The 17,751-nt window shown below is 45.6% G+C and overlaps 2 protein-coding genes across 3 annotated transcripts; one reads left to right on the top strand and one right to left on the bottom strand.

The window, feature by feature from the left end:
* Positions 1-26: 26 nt before the first annotated feature.
* LOC137895557 (high-affinity choline transporter 1-like) lies at positions 27-7,936 on the bottom strand. Of its 2 annotated transcripts, XM_068741037.1 has the most exons (9): positions 7,807-7,936; positions 6,998-7,235; positions 6,084-6,200; positions 5,181-5,336; positions 4,955-5,103; positions 4,718-4,861; positions 4,340-4,493; positions 1,546-1,763; positions 27-1,247 (listed from the first exon to the last, which is right to left on the bottom strand). In XM_068741037.1, the coding sequence occupies exons 2-9, from the start codon at positions 7,179-7,181 to the stop codon at positions 693-695; spliced, it is 1,677 nt and encodes a 558-aa protein (XP_068597138.1). In that variant the 5' UTR covers positions 7,182-7,235; positions 7,807-7,936; the 3' UTR covers positions 27-692. The 2 variants fall into 2 exon arrangements, with proteins under 2 accessions (XP_068597138.1, XP_068597137.1); XM_068741036.1 differs by having other exon boundaries at positions 4,718-5,103.
* A 1,361-nt stretch (positions 7,937-9,297) lies between these two features.
* On the top strand, positions 9,298-17,346 carry LOC137895563 (high-affinity choline transporter 1-like). The gene is made up of 8 exons (XM_068741046.1): positions 9,298-9,481; positions 10,136-10,252; positions 10,344-10,499; positions 10,787-10,935; positions 11,005-11,148; positions 13,318-13,471; positions 15,634-15,851; positions 15,937-17,346. Exons 1-8 carry the CDS (start codon positions 9,298-9,300, stop codon positions 16,576-16,578), a joined length of 1,764 nt encoding a protein of 587 aa, XP_068597147.1. The 3' UTR covers positions 16,579-17,346.
* The last annotated feature ends 405 nt before the right edge of the window (positions 17,347-17,751 follow it).

Here is a 17,751-nt window from a genome sequence, read left to right as displayed (position 1 = left end):
GTCTGCACGGTTACTGATGTCTGAGAGGCTGGGTGAATCTAAAGAGAATAAAACCCCCGATCCAGCTTCAGCCAGTTACTTATTTCTTTAAGAAGCGTACTTGTCATGCAGGCTTGGACATTTGGAACACGGCGGCTGGCTGGAAATTGTTGTTGTGCACATTGGAATCAGTTTGAAGCCAGTGGGGCTGGGTCACATGAATGTATGACAGAAGGGAAATGATTAAAGGAAAGGAGGAAGGACTGACCCTCTGCATGATGAATGAATGAATGAATGAACGATGTGATAGCTGAGATTTTTATTTTTACAAATGTAGAAGCAAAGAACTAGTCTCTACACCCGTTCACACAATGAGCTACCCATCCCAACACAGACACGCCTCACAACACAGTGGTCAAGAATCCATTCGAAACATTGATCACGAGCATTATCGGAAGTATTTTTCCATCAAGTCAGACAAACCAATGGCAGCAGAAATACTCCCTTGATGAAGGTAATGAACTTTCCAGAAACTTCAGATGAGGTCAGATCAATGTGAAGAATGGTTTCCTGAGACACGACATCATCATTTGGAATGTAAATGATTCAAGAGCATTTACAGTCTGAATTTTATTCATTTACCAAATTATTTTTTTACTCCCTTCAACAGCCGGTTAGTGAACCATGCTAGACTTCAAGAACACACAGCAATGCTACCAAGCTGTGCTAACACAGGGCAGAGATGCCTCATTCTGACAGTTGTTGCTGTTCATGTCCTCATTCCTCTCTGTGGCGCCACCTACTGGTGCCAGTGGTACCGGTGCATGCTGGGCTTTCACTTTGAACACGTCCCACTTCTCAGGAAGAACACCTTTGTTGAAGAGGACAGAAGCCAGGTAGGAGAACAGCAAGATGGCAGCAATGGTAGACAGCATGGAGATGGTCTTAACTGGAGCGTACTGGACATAAACACCGTCCTCCAGAGTGCACCCTGGGAAATGGAGGACTGGTTCTAATCTGAGCGATGGCTCTCCACTCAGCAGTCTTATCGTCAGGCCCACCAGTAAGCCCATTATAGCCCCGTAACCATTGGAGACGTTGAAGAAGAGCACACAGAGGAGTTGAGGGAAGACTATGATGTAAGCCACATCAGTACTGAGGATCCAGAACATTAGAATACTTTTATCCAAGGTGGTGAGTGATGTTCCAATTACACCCACAACCACCACAGAGAGACGGACCACCCACTCGCTCTCTGTGTTTGATGCCTACAAGAGACAGGAAAGTGGCGAAGGATTAGGTAATTCTGAATGCTACTTGCTACTTTGCTTTTCCGTCATTACAAGTTTATTTAATTTACACTTGCTCGATAGTTTGGCATAAGCTGCATGACTAGGACTTCTTCCTTTCCCTGGGAGTGGAGCACTCGGGGAGGTAACCCCAAAATGGGAGATTGGCTTCAACAGATTCTCGTCCTAGGAGCAGCTAAGACACTGCCCTCAAACGCCCAGGCCTCTGGTCGAGGACGAGAGGGATACATTTGAGAATCATTGTTTTTGTTTTTACCTGAGGTCTCAGGATGGTCTTATAAATATTGGCGGTGAAGAGCGAAGCTCCAGAAAGCAAAGCAGAGTCAGCTGATGACATCACAGCAGCCGCCACACATCCAATCCCGACGATGGAGACGAAGGGCGGGGTGAGGTGCTGCAGGGCGATGGGCAGAGTGAAAGCAACCTCCCCACGCTCATAAGGACTTGGAGAACCGTAGGTGGTCTGGTTCCAGTCTGGGACGCAGACACAAAAGTTCCCCCTCACTCTTCTGCTTTTCAGATAAATTGTAAACACCCAACACATCATTTTATCTCTTAATTACATAAATTGGGCTCCAATATATTAAAAGTGATGTGGCGCATTATACATAGTTCCCACATGACATCACGACACACGGCTGTTGCAGCGCCTGCGCCATGATGGTTGGCATTAGCACTATAATGATATTATACAAAGATGATCATAGTTTGAGTAAGAGACTAGCAATTGGATAAAGATTAAATATTATTTCACAGACTGATGTTGGGTTTACAGCATGCAAGTTTTTCCATCTTTTTTTCCCATTTTGTTTACCTGCAATGATTTTAGATCTACAGCAGAGGTCACTGTTGAGTGACCAACACAGTGTCGACAGCGTTACACAGTTTGTGTAACGCGCCGATGGGCTCCTCGAGGTATCATTAACCCACCACGACTCAAAACGTTTTACACGAGGCCTCACATTCACCCAGAGCTGGGATTCGAACCACTGACCCGCTCGACCAGCTGAGCCACAGCCGCCCCGACCTGTATGTCATTACCTCTGCTACGACCGGCCTGCATCTACGAGACATTACTATTTATCGCAATCTGACCACCAGCTCATGTCCACGCGGAGGCTCCAGCCATCGCAGGAACTTCACCAATCATTCAAAGTGATTCAGTTAAGGTCAGAGGCTAGATGACCCTAAACCACAGGAAGTTGTGCTGCTGTGATATAAACTTTGTCATATTGCCTCTATGCCGACCTCACAGTATCTCTCAGATGTGATTGCTGGCACTCTGGTCATATTGCCTGTTTTAAACCACGGATGGCTAAATCCGGCTGATAAGCTCAGCTCATTCAACAAAGGAGAAATTAACTACAACTAAAGTGACACAGAACAGAACACAAATAACCGGCACGGCACGGCCATTCCAGCGGCAGCGAGCGCCGGCTCAGAAAGGCCATGCTTTTATAGATGAGGCCACAGGTGTGGGGGATCTGCCTAATGAGGTGGGAGGGAGACAGGCAGGGGCAACCGTCGAAGGGAGGAGCCAGCAAAAGCGTGCAGAAGCCGGAAACCAATAGGAACACACACGCTCGGCAGGTCTCTGCAGCCTGGCTGAGGTGTGGCTGGGCTGGAGTTCAGGCTGGAGAAATAAGTGTTCAGCATGTAGAAAACAGCTCTATATTTGGAAGGTATTGATGTGATTGATGTGAATACGTGATCAATATGATGGCGACTTAATGTCAGTGCCACTTCCAGGACAGGAGTGCAGCTGAAGACGAGAGGCGTTTATTGACGAGTGTCTCGCCTGCGCTGGTTCGTTTGTCTGTCTGTCAGCAAGAGAACTGAAAAAGATGTGGACGGATATTAATCCAGAAGAGATCCTGGATTCTGGATCACTTTACAACGTTCTTTAACGTTGCAGTCAATGGAGCTTCAATATTTGTTCCTCAATATCTCAGTTGATTATTGAATGATCTTTATGGAATTTGACACAGTCATGTAGGGGGCGGGGCTCTATCTCACCACCCAATTTCATGCAGATTGGATCTAGATGGGAGATACTGTTGCGATCTTTTTTGGGGGGTACACGAATACAAATACCCTTTATTGTCACTGTGCAAAACTAACCATCAAAACTTTGTGCGGCGTTCACCACCCTCAGTGCAAATACAAATACAATATGACACTGATTAAATAAACAATATACCAAAAATAATCAACTTCAACTACAACAACAATCAACTATTGTCAACTCCAATTCCTCTGAAATTTGGAGTCCCACAGGGTTTAGTTCTTGGGACCATTTCTCATTTTACAGGTTACCGCTTCACCATATCATTAAATAAGTTTCCATTTTTATGTCGATGACACACAAACATATTTCTCCTTTCACATTAAACACACCAACCAATTCAATACACTCCACATATAACCTGCAGATATTAATTACTGGGTGATGTCACATTTTATATAATTAAACCAGACGGAAATTATCGTTATGGGCCAAGACTCATCAAAAGAAATGCTTTCCTCCCGTCTTGGTCCTGTCTCCTATATTACTACTACTACTACTAATGCTATACTGTATTGCTGGTAATTGCAAAAATCTTGATGCTCATTAATGTTGTATTCCAATCAAGCTTGTATAGCAAAGCATACTTTTAAAAATGTGGATATTCTTCTCCACTAAGAACATAGAAACACCAATTCATATATTAATTTCTATAAAATATGTATAATATACCACTATGCACTGGTGACACATCCGGGGTGTGCCCTGCTTCTCGCCTGTCGTCAGCTGGGACCGACTCCAGCAACATTTATGACCCCCAAGACGGATAAAGCAGCTGTAGATGAGACGGTTGACGTCGTCTCATCTACAAGAAAATGGATGGATGGATAATATAATTATTTGTACATATACCCTTCCTGAAAAAAAAGTTCAATTGCATTTATTTATTTTCTATTATAGTGGACAACAATTTTTATTCTTAATTTGCAATTTCAGCTCATAGTTCTCAAATTTAGATCATTATTAGGAGACACATCATTCTTACCTGTGGATGCAGCGGCTGCTCCAAGCAGTACGGGAGGTATTGCAAATATGAGTAGGAGGAACGCTGCAACGAAACAGGTGAGCTTGGCTGAGGCCAGAGAAGAAGCTGAGAGGATCCTCTGGTAGAAGCACTGGTATGACAAACTTCCCAGTCCCTTCAAATAAACCAGGAAGCAGGCTGATTCATTCATGATCACGATACCCACATCCACATCCATTTACTCCACATCTACTGTCAGAAGATGATCAATTTCACCTTGAGACAACAAATTGAAAGCAATTGATTGTTCAATGATTCAGCGTCATTCTACAAATATCTGTAGAAACTAGAATGAATTGTACTTGATGAAGGCCGTAAACAGAGTACAAGTATCCTTACAAAGAACAAGAAGTCGTCAATAATGGTCCAGGTGTGTTTCAGGCCCGATTGTCCCATCCAGGGAGCGTTTAAGGTGTTGTTCATCAGCGTCTCACTGATGTCCACGGTGTGATGACTCGTCATGACGAAGGGGACGCAGATCAACTGAGAGACAAAAAGAAATAAAAGTCGAAGAGACATCATTTTAACTTTTTGTGTATGTTCATTAAAAATGATTAAATAAAAATCAAAAGTCACCAAGCCAACAAATACGAGGACCAGCTGTACAACGTCTGTGTAGGCCACCGAGTAGAGCCCCCCCATCAGGGTGTAGGTGACGGCCACAGCAGCAGAGATCCAGATACAAACAGAGAAGGACAGATCCAGAACCACACTCATGGTTCCTCCTGCCAGACACACAAAGACACGCACTCATTTGCATAAGCGCACACACGTATTTATATAAACACACACATTCACGTACCTAAACCCGTTAGTGTTGCTGCCAGCCAGGCCACGTCCACAGCAATAGGACCCAGGCTCAGTCCAGCTGTCATCACTTTTCCGTACTTGAAATGGAATGGGTCCAACATCGTCACGCAGTTTCTGTCTCTCATCGGTTTGGCAAAAAACAGACCACCTTCATCAAAGGAAAAAACCCAAAAGGAACTATGAAAGGAAAATTCAATGTGTGATGATTAGAAAAAGTAACAACCTATTTTGAGCATTTATTTTTAGCCACAAGAGATAGTCAAATGTTATTCAGTAAACCTGTAAATTCTTAAGACTGGATGCATCACTTATTCTAAATGAATGAGTTTCGAGGAAGATTTACTCAAAAAACAAAACAAACAAGCCCAAATGTCTTACCTATATTATAATTCAATTCAATTCATTTTTATTTCTACAACACCAGATCAAAACAGGAAGTCGTCTCAAGGCTTTACAGGATTAGCAGGGAAAGACAGAACCCAACTTGACCCACAAGAGCAAGAACTCTGGTGACGGAGGCAAGGAAACACTTCCCTTTAACAGGCAGAAACCTTGGACAGAACCTAGGCTCATGGTGGACGGCCATCTGTCTGGACTGGTTGTGTGTGAGTGAGTTTGAGTTTGTAAAGATTTTATTGTGTTTTATTTATTTATTTTATGTCACTCTGAATTCAAAAACCTGCGGAGGTTCATTAGTTCAAAGCGTCTTTGAGTTTTCAGAAAAGCGCTATATAAATAAAATGTATTATTAATATTATGATTATTATTAGTATGACTCTGAAGTTAAGAGTTAAATCAGGGAAATAGGCAATAATAATTTGTGAATGATTTGAAATCAAGACTGGCACACTGACAGAGTAGGTCGCATCCTATCAGATGTACTTAGAAGTCTTACCAACAATAAAAGATAAACTGTACGACAGGAACAGGATCAGCACCCTGATCAGTCCCATGGACGGTGTGCTCATCATCTCAACTGTTCCAGAAATGAAGCCTCCTCCGATCCACGTAGCTGCAGGATGGGTTAGCAAAGCATCACGTCAGAAAGATGATGTTAGAACGACTGGAAAAAAAATCCTTCATGAAAACATGGTACTAAAACTCCACAGGGGGCAGCGCGGTGACGCAGTGGGTCGTGCTGTTGCCTCACAGCAAGAAGGCTTGTTTGTATGTTCTCCCCGTGTCGGCCACTCGGATTTCAGAAGAAGCGGTCAGGAAAATGAATGAATGGATAAAAACTCTGAGCGTTTTTCTTTTTGTCACTTTTTTCTTTGAGATTTCAGAAAACTCACAAAACATTTTTTTGTTAATCACAAATTTAATTCTCTGGAACTACACAATATTTTGCAACCAAAACTTCCAATAATCCAACAAAGTGGAAAATCCAGTTGAATCTTCAACTGATGCGAGCGAAGATGCTCCGAAGCCACGAGTTTCAGCTCGAGATGATTGGATTGAGGTTTGTCCCACAAAGCAGCAGGAAAACATGATCAAACAAACCAAGAGAACAATAAAAAAGGAACGGAGGATGCAGAAGGAACTACTACCGGTACTACTACTACTACTACCGGCTCATCAGGGGTTGCTACAGCAACCTTCTCCACTTCACCCTGTCCTTTGCGTTGTCCTCCCTTAGAGGACATGACTTTCTTCTAATCATTAACACGAGGACATTACACAAATCAAAATTATTGTTGTTGAATTGTTTTTTTATTTGTATTTTTACAAAAAATGTGTCCGAAACTAAATTTAGATTTAGATTCACGGTCATACAACTAAGATAAGTTTTGTTAGCTCGTCTCTGCTCACCGGTCATGGTGAAGACCCCCACCACCCAGTTGATGCTCCGGTTCCCCAGCAGGACCATCTCCATTCCAGTGGCTCCACTTCTCCTCTGCTTCCTCTTGGACCTGAAGGAAGCCCAGATGCCGGTCCCGAGGACCAGCAGGTAGAAGAACACGATGGCGATCACTCCGGGGACGTTGACGGCCATGATGGACTCGCGGACTGTCTGCACGGTTACTGACGTCTGAGAGGCTGGGTGAATCTAAAGAGAATAAAACCCCCGATCCAGCTTCAGCCAGTTACTTATTTCTTTAAGAAGCGTACTTGTCATGCAGGCTTGGACATTTGGAACACGGCGGCTGGCTGGAAATTGTTGTTGTGCACATTGGAATCAGTTTGAAGCCAGTGGGGCTGGGTCACATGAATGTATGACAGAAGGGAAATGATTAAAGGAAAGGAGGAAGGACTGACCCTCTGCATGATGAATGAATGAATGAATGAACGATGTGATAGCTGAGATTTTTATTTTTACAAATGTAGAAGCAAAGAACTAGTCTCTACACCCGTTCACACAATGAGCTACCCATCCCAACACAGACACGCCTCACAACACAGCGGTCAAGAATCCATTCGAAACATTGATCACGAGCATTATCGGAAGTATTTTTCCATCAAGTCAGACAAACCAATGGCAGCAGAGATACTCCCTTGATGAAGGTAATGAACTTTCCAGAAACTTCAGATGAGGTCAGATCAATGTGAAGAATCTAAATTTAGATTTAGATTCACGGTCATACAACTAAGATAAGTTTTGTTAGCTCGTCTCTGCTCACCGGTCATGGTGAAGACCCCCACCACCAGGTTGATGCTCCGGTTTCCCAGCAGGACCATCTCCATTCCAGTGGCTCCACTTCTCCTCTGCTTCCTCTTGGACCTGAAGGAAGCCCAGATGCCGGTCCCGAGGACCAGCAGGTAGAAGAACAGGATGGCGATCACTCCGGGGACGTTGACGGCCATGATGGATCGGTTGACTCTCCCCACGTCCTGATGTCTAACTGACTTCCAGAGAGAAGAGGAGCCCAACGAAACATAAATACCATTAATTATAATTATTCCTATGACCAACAGTGGAAAAGCTGGTTTGATCTTCAGGCATGAAGGAATCACGGCAGACTGGTTCTCTTGTTGTCAGTGAGATGGTGGCGCCCGAGTATCAGCAAGAGGAGCTTAGAATCTACTTGTGAGAAGGACAACATGAACCAAGACGATGTCAGCCAGGCATGCACATCAAGCCGTGACACAACAAGTAAAGGAACGAGTTGCATGCATGCATCAGGTCTGAACATGCACGAGACGCATCGTTCTGGTGCATGGCGAGCGATGTGGCAACCAACAGAGAGAGGAGACGCTTTGCTCTCCTTTCTTGGCTGTCCCTTGCTTGTTTAGAGACAGATCTCCGGGTTGCGGTGAGAATGACATGAACCATTCATTCTTGTTGTCACACTGTATTTGCTCAGCAGTGTCTAATAGATGCTGGTCCAACTGGTCTTGTGTGTAATACACCTTTCCTCCACCGTAGTCTTTGGAACATCGCTCCAGATGGCAGCTGTACATTTGAGAAATATTTCCAGGTTCTACAAAACATATCCCCCCCCCCCCCACACACACACACGCACATTGCTGCAGCAATAGCAAAGCTCATCTGATATTCACAGGGGAGCTCCACTGAAAGGCCCACTTGATGTCGATAGACATGAATGGCAGCGAATGAGTTAAGGTACTTCCTAGCAAACATGCACTGCAGGCAAGAGAGAACGCTCAGGCATTCCACACAAGACCAGTTGATCCGGTATTCACTCTAAGATGTTAAGACAGGGTGAGAACCCAAATACACGACAGCAGAGCGGAAACCCAGAAACTGAGCTTTAATGTTCGACCCCAGGCAGTCAGTCCAAATCAGAATCGGAGCAGGCAACAAGGCCGTTCAGGCATCCGGTGGAGATCACAGACTGGGTAGTCAGAATAATCAGGCAGACAGAGCCAAAGGCCAGGCAAGCAGGCACAATCCAAAAACAGGCACACACGATGACTCAATAATGACAATAAGAATGGAACTCACATACAATCTGGCAGGAGCAGCGAATACGGCGAGTCAGAGCAGAGGAGAGACGAGTTGAGGGTGAGCCCCGGAGCACAGGTGACGGGGATGGACTGATTGCAGGAGGAGGATCTGAGAAGACAGGAGAGGTTCATGCATGGAAAAATACAGATCCTCCTCAAGCTGTGAGTGCTAGTGAGTTCACAAGTCGGTCCGCGAGTCCATCATGGCCGTCAACGTCCCCGGAGTGATCGCCATCGTGTTCTTCTACCTGCTGGTCCTCGGGACCGGCATCTGGGCTTCCTTCAGGTCCAGAAGGAAGCAGAGGAGAAGTGGAGCCACTGGAATGGAGATGGTCCTGCTGGGGAACCGGAGCATCAACCTGGTGGTGGGGGTCTTCACCATGACCGGTGAGGATGGAGACCAGACTCAGTACTATGGAAATGTGCTTCCTCGGGTTAGGAAAGTCTACGAGGCCGGGCTCCACCGTCCGACAGGGCAGCACATAAGATTAACTTCTTGGAATGTATTGATCAATCCTGCTTCATTGACGCCGCTGTGACTCGCACCGTTTACAGTCTTGGTCTTGGGATCGGCGGCAATAAGCCGCAGCACCCAGGTGTGACTCCAGCTTCCCAAACTTCAGCAGCTGGATGCTAAACTGGGAATTCCTGGAAATGACGTGTTGCTCCCACTGAGTTGATTATTGATTCATTTTTATTTCTGTAGCACTAGATCAAAACACAAAGTCATCTCATGGTACTTTACATGCGTAGCAGGGAAAGACAGAACCCAACTGGTCCCACAAGAGCAAGAACTTTGGAGACGGAGGCAAGGAATAACTTCCCTTCGTTAATCTAGTAAAAGAATAAAAAATACAGGCCATTAATCGAACTCGTAAATGAATCCCAAGAAGCTTGTAAAAGAATAAACAGAATTTGAAACAAGCTAAACAAGCTGGAAAAGAAGAAACGCAGCCAGGAAGGTGTTTATACTGAGACTAATAAGGCGTGGAGAATAGTGTGAGGTATTACTACCCAACGAGCTTCTCTCCGCTCCCGTAGCTACGCTGGTCGGCGGAGGCTTCATTGTTGCCACAGTTGAGATGACGTACACTCCCTCAATGGGACTGACCGGGACAGCTGTTTTGGTCACGGCATGCAGTTCATCTTTTATCATTGGTAAGGCTTTTTGTAGAATGTCCGTATCAGAGCTTCACATCTATTTATTTACTGGTATTAATATTATTTTCTGTCTGTGCTTGGAATGAAGGAGGTCTGCTGTTTGCCAAGCCAATGAGAGAAAGGAACTGTGTGACAATCCTGGACCCGTTCATGGTCAAGTATGGAAAAGTGGTAACAGCTGGCCTGAGCCTGGTTTCACTCTGCCTCGATGTGATCTTGGTACCAATAACACTGATTGGTTTAGGTATATTACATTCACCTTTCATGTCACACTTCAAGTAAGCATGTAAACAAACATTTATTCAGCTTCGGGTGCGTAATTGTGACAATCATTTGCATTGATTATATGACAGTAAAACTATTTCAGCTATTTGAATCACATTGATTTTGAGGAAACAAAATATGTTGAACAATTCATGTATTATCTGAACATAATTACCAGATTACTCAGTTATAAAAATGTAGTTCTGCAACTATTCATTTTTTAACTGTCACTGGATTAAAGTTTACCTGACAGGAAGTGTCTGACAGGAGGAATCATGAGTGTGGTCCTGGACTTGCCGTTCTCTCTTTGCGTCTGGATCTCTGCTGCTGTGGCCATCACCTACACCCTGATGGGGGGGCTCTACTCGGTGGCCTACACAGACGTCATACAGCTGGTCCTCATCGTCATTGGGTTGGTGAGTTACACTGGTTTTCATGGTATATGTATATAAAGGTGTGTTCATCTCTTGTATTTCTTCTCCCAGTGCATCTGCGTCCCCTTCGTCATGACGAGTCCTTCCACCGTGGACATCAGTGAGACGCTGATGAACAACACCTTAAACGCTCCCTGGATTGGACAACCGGAGCTGAAGAAGACGGGGATCATAATTGATGACTTCTTGTTCTTTGTAAGGAAGTTGGATTGTGTTTCATATAATATACATAAAAATATCTTCAGTATATAAATTCCAAGACTAAAGGCAGGTGCCTTGGCGGTCCAATCCCTGGTTACTAAAGCTCACTACAGGCAACGTCACCTCTTCGCTAGTTTAGGGGCCTGAGCTTGTGCAGAAGGTGAGAGGTTTACGCACAGCTCTGGTTCCAGAACCATTCATCTTGATGGGGGCTGGACTGTGTATGTTGTTGGAGTTGTACTCCTCTTTTGTATTGGACTTTACCCATGTAGATGAAAGGATTCCCTGCACCTTCTGATAAGGGAACGGGTTGTGACTGTTGTCTGTTTGTATGTGCTGTGCCGAACAGCAGTTCAGAGTACCCACACTTTCTGGAGGGATGCTGGCAAGAGCCCGTACAGAGGACTCCGTTATTCTGCTGAGGGACTTCAATGCCCCTGTGGGCACTGACGACATCATCTGGAGGGACATGATTGGGAAGAACAGCCTGCCCAATTTGAACCTGAATGGTGGTTCAGTTGTTGGACTTCCATGTTCAAGCATAAGGGTGTCCACAAGTACACTTGGTACCAGGAAACTAGGTAGTAAGTCAATGATTGACGTTGTGGTTATATCAACCGCTCTACGGCTAAATGGTGTGGACACTCGGGTAAAGAGAAGCATGTTGTCAACTGTAGCCTAGATAACATTCCAGAGGCAGCGGGGGGGTCATGGAATGAGAATGAGAATGGTCCATGTTCCGTGCTGTCATCGCTGAAGCGGCTGCTTGGAGCTGATTCGGTCAGCCGTGAATGGATGAGATCTGCACTGAGTATCTCAAGGCTCTGGATGTAGGGCTGGCATGTCTGGAGTGGCAGACTGGAGCTGTGGGTTCCCTTTTAAAGAAGTGGGGGCAGAGAGTGTACTCCCAACTACAGAGGGATCACACTGCTCGGCCTCCCTGGAAAATTCGACTCCAGGGTACTGGAGAGGAGGGCCCCACTGTTAGTTGAACTTCATATCCAGGAGGAACAATGCAGATTTTGCCCTGGTCGTGAAACTTTGAACCAGTTTTATAGTCTTGCGACGGTGCTGGAGGGTTTGCCTAACCAGTCTACATCTGCATTGTGGACCTGGAGAAGTCTGACATCTGCTGAGGCATCATTTGGGGAGTGGTTCAGGAGTATGGGCTGGACAGCTTATTGCTACAGGCTGTCCAGATTCAGTCTCGTTCACATTGCCGGCAGTAAACCAGAATAGTTTCCAGTTGCGCTTGGACTCTGCCAGGGCTGCCCTTTGTCACCGGTTCTGTTCATAACTTTTATGGACAGAATCTCTGGGCACAGCCAAGTGGCATAGGGTGTCGTGTTCAGTGGCCTTAGGATTCTGTCTCTGCTTTTTGCAGATGAGGTGGTCCTATCAGTCTCATCGCACAATGATCTCCAACTTGCCCTGGAACTGGTTGCAGCTGAGAATGAAGTGACTGGAATGAGGGTCAGCACCTCTAAATCTGACACTCTGATTTGCATTTGAAAAATGTTAGAGTGCCCACTCCAGGTAGGAGAGGAGTCTCTCTCAAACGTAGGAGTTAAAGTATCTTGGTGTCTTATTGATGAGCAAGAGAAAAATGGAAGTCGCTTAACTGGTCTGTAATGATGCAATGAGTCAAGGCTAGTCTTATTCTACCGATCTGTTCAAATCTCACCTATTGTCATGAGCTCTGGACAATGACTGAAAGGATGAGACCGTGGCTGAAATGAGTTGTCTCTACAGGGCGGCTGGGTTCAGGCTTATAAACACAGTAGTGAGGAGCTCCAGACATCTGGGAGGGGACCAAGGTAGATCCGCTGCTCCTCTGCATATTGGAGCCAGCTGAGGTGGTTCTGGTCAGGATGCCCCCTGGACACCTTCCTAGGAAGGTGTTCCAGGCATGTCCATCTGGGAGGAGACTCAGAGTCAGATCCAAGGCTTTCTGGAGAGACGATATCTCTTGGTTGGCCTGGCCGTAACTTTGGATTCCCCCAGAGGAATTGGTGGAAGAGAATGTCTGGACTTCTCTGCTCAAACTGCTGCCCCAGGATTCGGGGTGCATCCAGGCTAATATGAGGATGGGTGTAGTAGAATTGTGTTAGCACTCACCCAAGGGGGAAGCCACAATAACAAACTAAATAGCGTACTTTTCAGGCACTTGGAAGTCAGGGATACCAGTGCTTCCACCAAAGGATCCTGTCGTCGTCATCCTCATCCACAGCCAAGTTAACATGCTTTGCTGCTGGATTTGTCATTCTTGTATTTGGGATCCCTCCTATTCTGCTTGGAGCTGCTGCCGCATCAACAGGTAGTAATTAAGTACCTTATGTTTGTGATTTAAGTCAGATGGGAATAATAACAACTTATGCCATCATTACGTTTTCTCATTTTACTGAAGAGGAACAGTTCAATGTTCTCCCTGTTTAATGTGAATTGGTGCTTCCTAGGTACTTGCAGGTCCCTGTCATATCCACACGGGGGTCTGTGTGTTCGTCCCTCCGAGGAACATTTCTGGGAACACGCAATGACTGCAGTGGGAGAGGTGGGATGCACCAGGGATCAGCTCTGAGCCCCTTTTTGTTGCCATGGTGATGGATAGACTAACAGATGAGGTGAGACAGGAAGCTCCTCTGAATATGATGTTTGCAGATGACATTGTGATCTGCAGGTAGAGGAGAATCTAGAGAAGTGGAGGTCTGCTCTAGAAAAGAGAGGGATGAAGGAGAGCAGGAGTAAAACAGAGTACATGTGTGTACATGAGAAGGTACCAGGGGGGACAGTGAAGCTACAAGGAAGAGACGTAAAGAAGGGAGAGGACTTCAGGTACCTCGGGTCAACAGAGCAGAGTGATGGAGAGAATGTGGAAAGGAGGTGAAGAATCGTGTGCAGGCAGGCTGGAACGGGGGGAGGAAAGTATCAGGTGTGCTCTGCGATAGGACGAAGGGACAGGTCTACAAGACAGTGGTGAGGACAGCATGATGGACGGCTTAGAGACAGTGTCTCTGAGGAAAAGACAGGAGGCGGAGCTAGAAGTGGAGGAGATGAAGATGCTGAGGTTCTCCTTGGGAGGGACCAGGTTGGACAGGATTAGAAATGAGACAATAAGAGGGACAGTGAAGGTTAGACGTTCTGGAGACAAGGTCAGACATACCAGACTTTGATGGTTTGGACATGTCCATAGGAGAGACAGGGACTATATCGGTAGAAGGATGCTGAGGATGGAACTGCCAGGGAACAGGACTAGAGGACGACCAGGAGAAGAGACATGGACGTAGTGAGGGAGGACATGAGAGTGGCTGGTGTTGGGGAGGACGATGCAAAGGACAGGACTAGAGGACGACCAGGAGAAGAGACATGGACGTAGTGAGGGAGGACATGAGAGTGGCTGGTGTTGCAGAGGACGATGCAAAGGACAGGGTGAAGTGGAGATGGTTGATTTGCTGTGGAGACCCCTCAGGGGACAAGCCAAATGAAAAAGAAGGCAGTGGCTGCAGGACAGAGCTGGAGCTCATACTTTAATCATCCACACAGCTTAAAGGGATCCCTGACTGTAATGCATGTTAGCTCGATAATTACTATGCTGTCAAAATAACAAATATGAGTTACATTTCTGAAATGTATTCACTTAGTTAGATTTTTTAATACATTATGCATGTAGGCCACCATTGTTGTTTACGTCGCAAGGCATTCTGGTTGTGGCGTCAAATGGTTGCACCACCAAGCTCTGGTGTTTTGGAATGTAGCAACAATCTGTTAGCACTGATGAGCTAACCCAACACCACAGTACCATCCAAGACATTTCAGGGGGGCAGGAACGGAGATAGTCGTCACGACTCTCTCCGGATCAAGCCCCCCCCTTTTTTTGTCCACCTACGTTGTACATGTTATCTGTCTTTTTAATTTATTGTTATTTTGCATCAATTGAGTAATTTAATATTAGTTTTATTGGTATTATTAAATGTCAATGATTTATGTACGAAGGACTTTCAACGGAAACAAGAAATGCTTTTTAGAAATGCTCCTCTTAGACAGGATGTTTGACTGTACTTGTAGTGTAATACATGCTACTGTGTGACTGTACTTGTACTGTAATACATGCTACTGTGTGACTGCACTTGTACTGTAATACATGCTACTGTTAGACTGTACTTGTACTGTAATACATGCTACTGTGTGACTGTACTTGTACTGTAATACATGCTACTGTGTGACTGCACTTGTACTGTAATACATGCTACTGTTTGACTACTTGTACTCTAACATTCTATCTAATAAATATATTCATCATCATCATCACACGAGGAAAGTGAGGAAGACGCCAGAGATGATTCGACTTAGAAAGGATGGAACGATGAGATTTTAAAGACAACAAAATAGTGTTCTTGTTTAAAAAGTGAAATAGTGGTTGGCTGAGATCATTCAAACTGATCATATGTTCATCTTCCAGTCGTCTTTGTGTCCATGTCCCAGACTGGAACCAGACCACCTACGGTTCTCCGTCTCCGTATGAACGTGGAGAAGCAGGTCTAGTTCTGGCCGTCGCCCTGCAGCACCTCACCCCCACCTTCGTCTCCGTTATCGGGACGGCATGTGTCGCTGCCGCTGTGATGTCATCAGCCGACTCTGCTTTATTATCAGCGTCTTCTATTTTCACCTCCAATATTTACAAGAACCTCCTGAGACCTCAGGTAAAAGAAAAACAACTTGTCCCACAAACTGCTGCACGTTGAAACGTGTCAAAGAAGTCGCCTGATTTCCTCGGCACTCTTTCAGGCCTCAGACGGAGAGATCCAGTGGGTGATCCGTGCTTCTGTGCTGGCAGTGGGTGTGCTTGGAACGTCACTCACACACCTGAAAAACAGCGTCCTGATATTCTTGTTCCTGGGAGGTGAAGTCTCCTACATCATAATCTTCCCTCAACTTGTCTGTGTCCTCTTCTTCAGTATGTCCAATAGTTATGGAGCTGTTATGGGCCTATTGGTAGGAACTGTGATACGACTGCTCAGTGGGAACCCGTCACTGGGAATAGAACCAGTCCTCCATTTCCCAGGATGCACTCTGGAGGACGGTGTTTATGTCCAGTACGCTCCAGTTAAGACCATCTCCATGCTGTCTACCATTGCTGCCATCTTGCTGTTCTCCTACCTGGCTTCTGTCCTCTTCAACAAAGGTGTTCTTCCTGAGAAGTGGGACGTGTTCAAAGTGAAAGCCCAGCATGCACCGGTACCACTGGCACCAGAACCACTGGCACCAGCGGGACAGGCTCAGAGCGTCCCCAGTGGGACAGGGACAGAGCGCCCCCAGCGGGACAGGCTCAGAGCGTCCATTCCGAGTCCCAGACCGCTACAAGGGAACGGCTGCTTCCACAGCCCGGGGGAAGAAGCTGCTCCTGAGCCTCGCTGTGCTGCTTCTTAGCAATGTGTGATGCTTTATATGTGATTCATCGATGTGTGTGATTATTGCCACAAAGTATGTAGTTAAAGAAACTAAGAGTGTTTGTGCAACCTGTGTATTGTGAGCGTGCTGCATAACTCAATATATTTGTTTTTGTGGAGTTCATATCCAGGTTATTTATAGAACTGCACATAAATCTAATGACAGTGCTGGGTGAGGCGGCTGGGCGTGCCGGCATGATTATGCAAATCAGAGGGTCATTAGCTCAACACACAGCCCCGAGGATAGCCAGGGCATAGCGTGAGGGAGGAAGTGAGGCCCGAGTCGCGCTGGTACAGGTGACCTGATACAGGTGGTGGTCATCAAACATCAATCCAGGATTACTTGCAAAGATCAGAACATTCTGTAGTTTGTAATCACCAGGTCTTGTGTTGTTCTGACATCAACACAGAAACAGATTAAGTTGCCGAACATGTCTCTGGCTAACACACACAAAGAGAAAAAAACAACGTTCTCCACTTCACCCTGTCCTTTGCATCGTCCTCCCCAACACCAGCCACTCTCATGTCCTCCCTCACTACGTCCATGTCTCTTCTCCTGGGTCGTCCTCTAGTCCTGTCCTTTGCATCGTCCTCCCCAACACCAGCCACTCTCATGTCCTCCCTCACTACGTCCATGTCTCTTCTCCTGGGTCGTCCTCTAGTCCTGTTCCCTGGCAGCTCCATCCTCAGCATCCTTCTACCGATATAGTCCCTGTCATACAAAATGGAATTCAATGAAATAAATTCAAACTGAAAATGAGTCTCTATTACTGGGAGTTCCAATTTTTAGTCCATCATGTGTCCACAGCTCAAAAACCGTGCACATTCTGCTACAACATGTTTCTTCTAGTCTGGAATATTATAATTGCCTATCATCAGGTTGTCTACAGCTGTTCCAGAAAAGGATTTATTTTTGATAAACCTTTGAATTACGTAAGTCCATGTTGATCCTTAGCAATGCTACTACAGACCGAGACTCCGTCCATCAGGCTCCTCCCATTCTCCGCTCTTCCATGTTTAAACACAACAGTAAGGATGACGTGGACGTCTATTTATCGCTCATGAGTAATGAGCAGTGTTTTTCCATGCGCTAATATAACAAGGCAAAGCAAGGAAACGACTAGGAATTGTTCTCGTGCAACGACAAATCATA

This window comes from Brachionichthys hirsutus, chromosome 7 (genome assembly GCF_040956055.1).
Source record: "Brachionichthys hirsutus isolate HB-005 chromosome 7, CSIRO-AGI_Bhir_v1, whole genome shotgun sequence".
In the NCBI taxonomy this organism is placed as follows: domain Eukaryota; kingdom Metazoa; phylum Chordata; class Actinopteri; order Lophiiformes; family Brachionichthyidae; genus Brachionichthys; species Brachionichthys hirsutus.
The sequence above is the reverse complement of the archived record's forward strand: the minus strand, read 5'-3'. Positions and strand labels throughout refer to the sequence as shown.

Coding starts and splice junctions, on each gene's coding strand:
- LOC137895557 (XM_068741036.1), bottom strand. CDS start 7,181: ATGGCCGTCAACGTCCCCGGAGTGATCGCCATCGTGTTCTTCTACCTG. Junction 6,201..6,997: donor GGGGGTCTTCACCATGACCG/GTGAGCAGAGAC, acceptor CCCATCCTGCAG/CTACGTGGATCGGAGGAGGC. Junction 1,248..1,545: donor AGACCATCCTGAGACCTCAG/GTAAAAACAAAA, acceptor TGTCTCTTGTAG/GCATCAAACACAGAGAGCGA.
- LOC137895563 (XM_068741046.1), top strand. CDS start 9,298: ATGGCCGTCAACGTCCCCGGAGTGATCGCCATCGTGTTCTTCTACCTG. Junction 10,253..10,343: donor CAGTTCATCTTTTATCATTG/GTAAGGCTTTTT, acceptor CTTGGAATGAAG/GAGGTCTGCTGTTTGCCAAG. Junction 15,852..15,936: donor AGAACCTCCTGAGACCTCAG/GTAAAAGAAAAA, acceptor GCACTCTTTCAG/GCCTCAGACGGAGAGATCCA.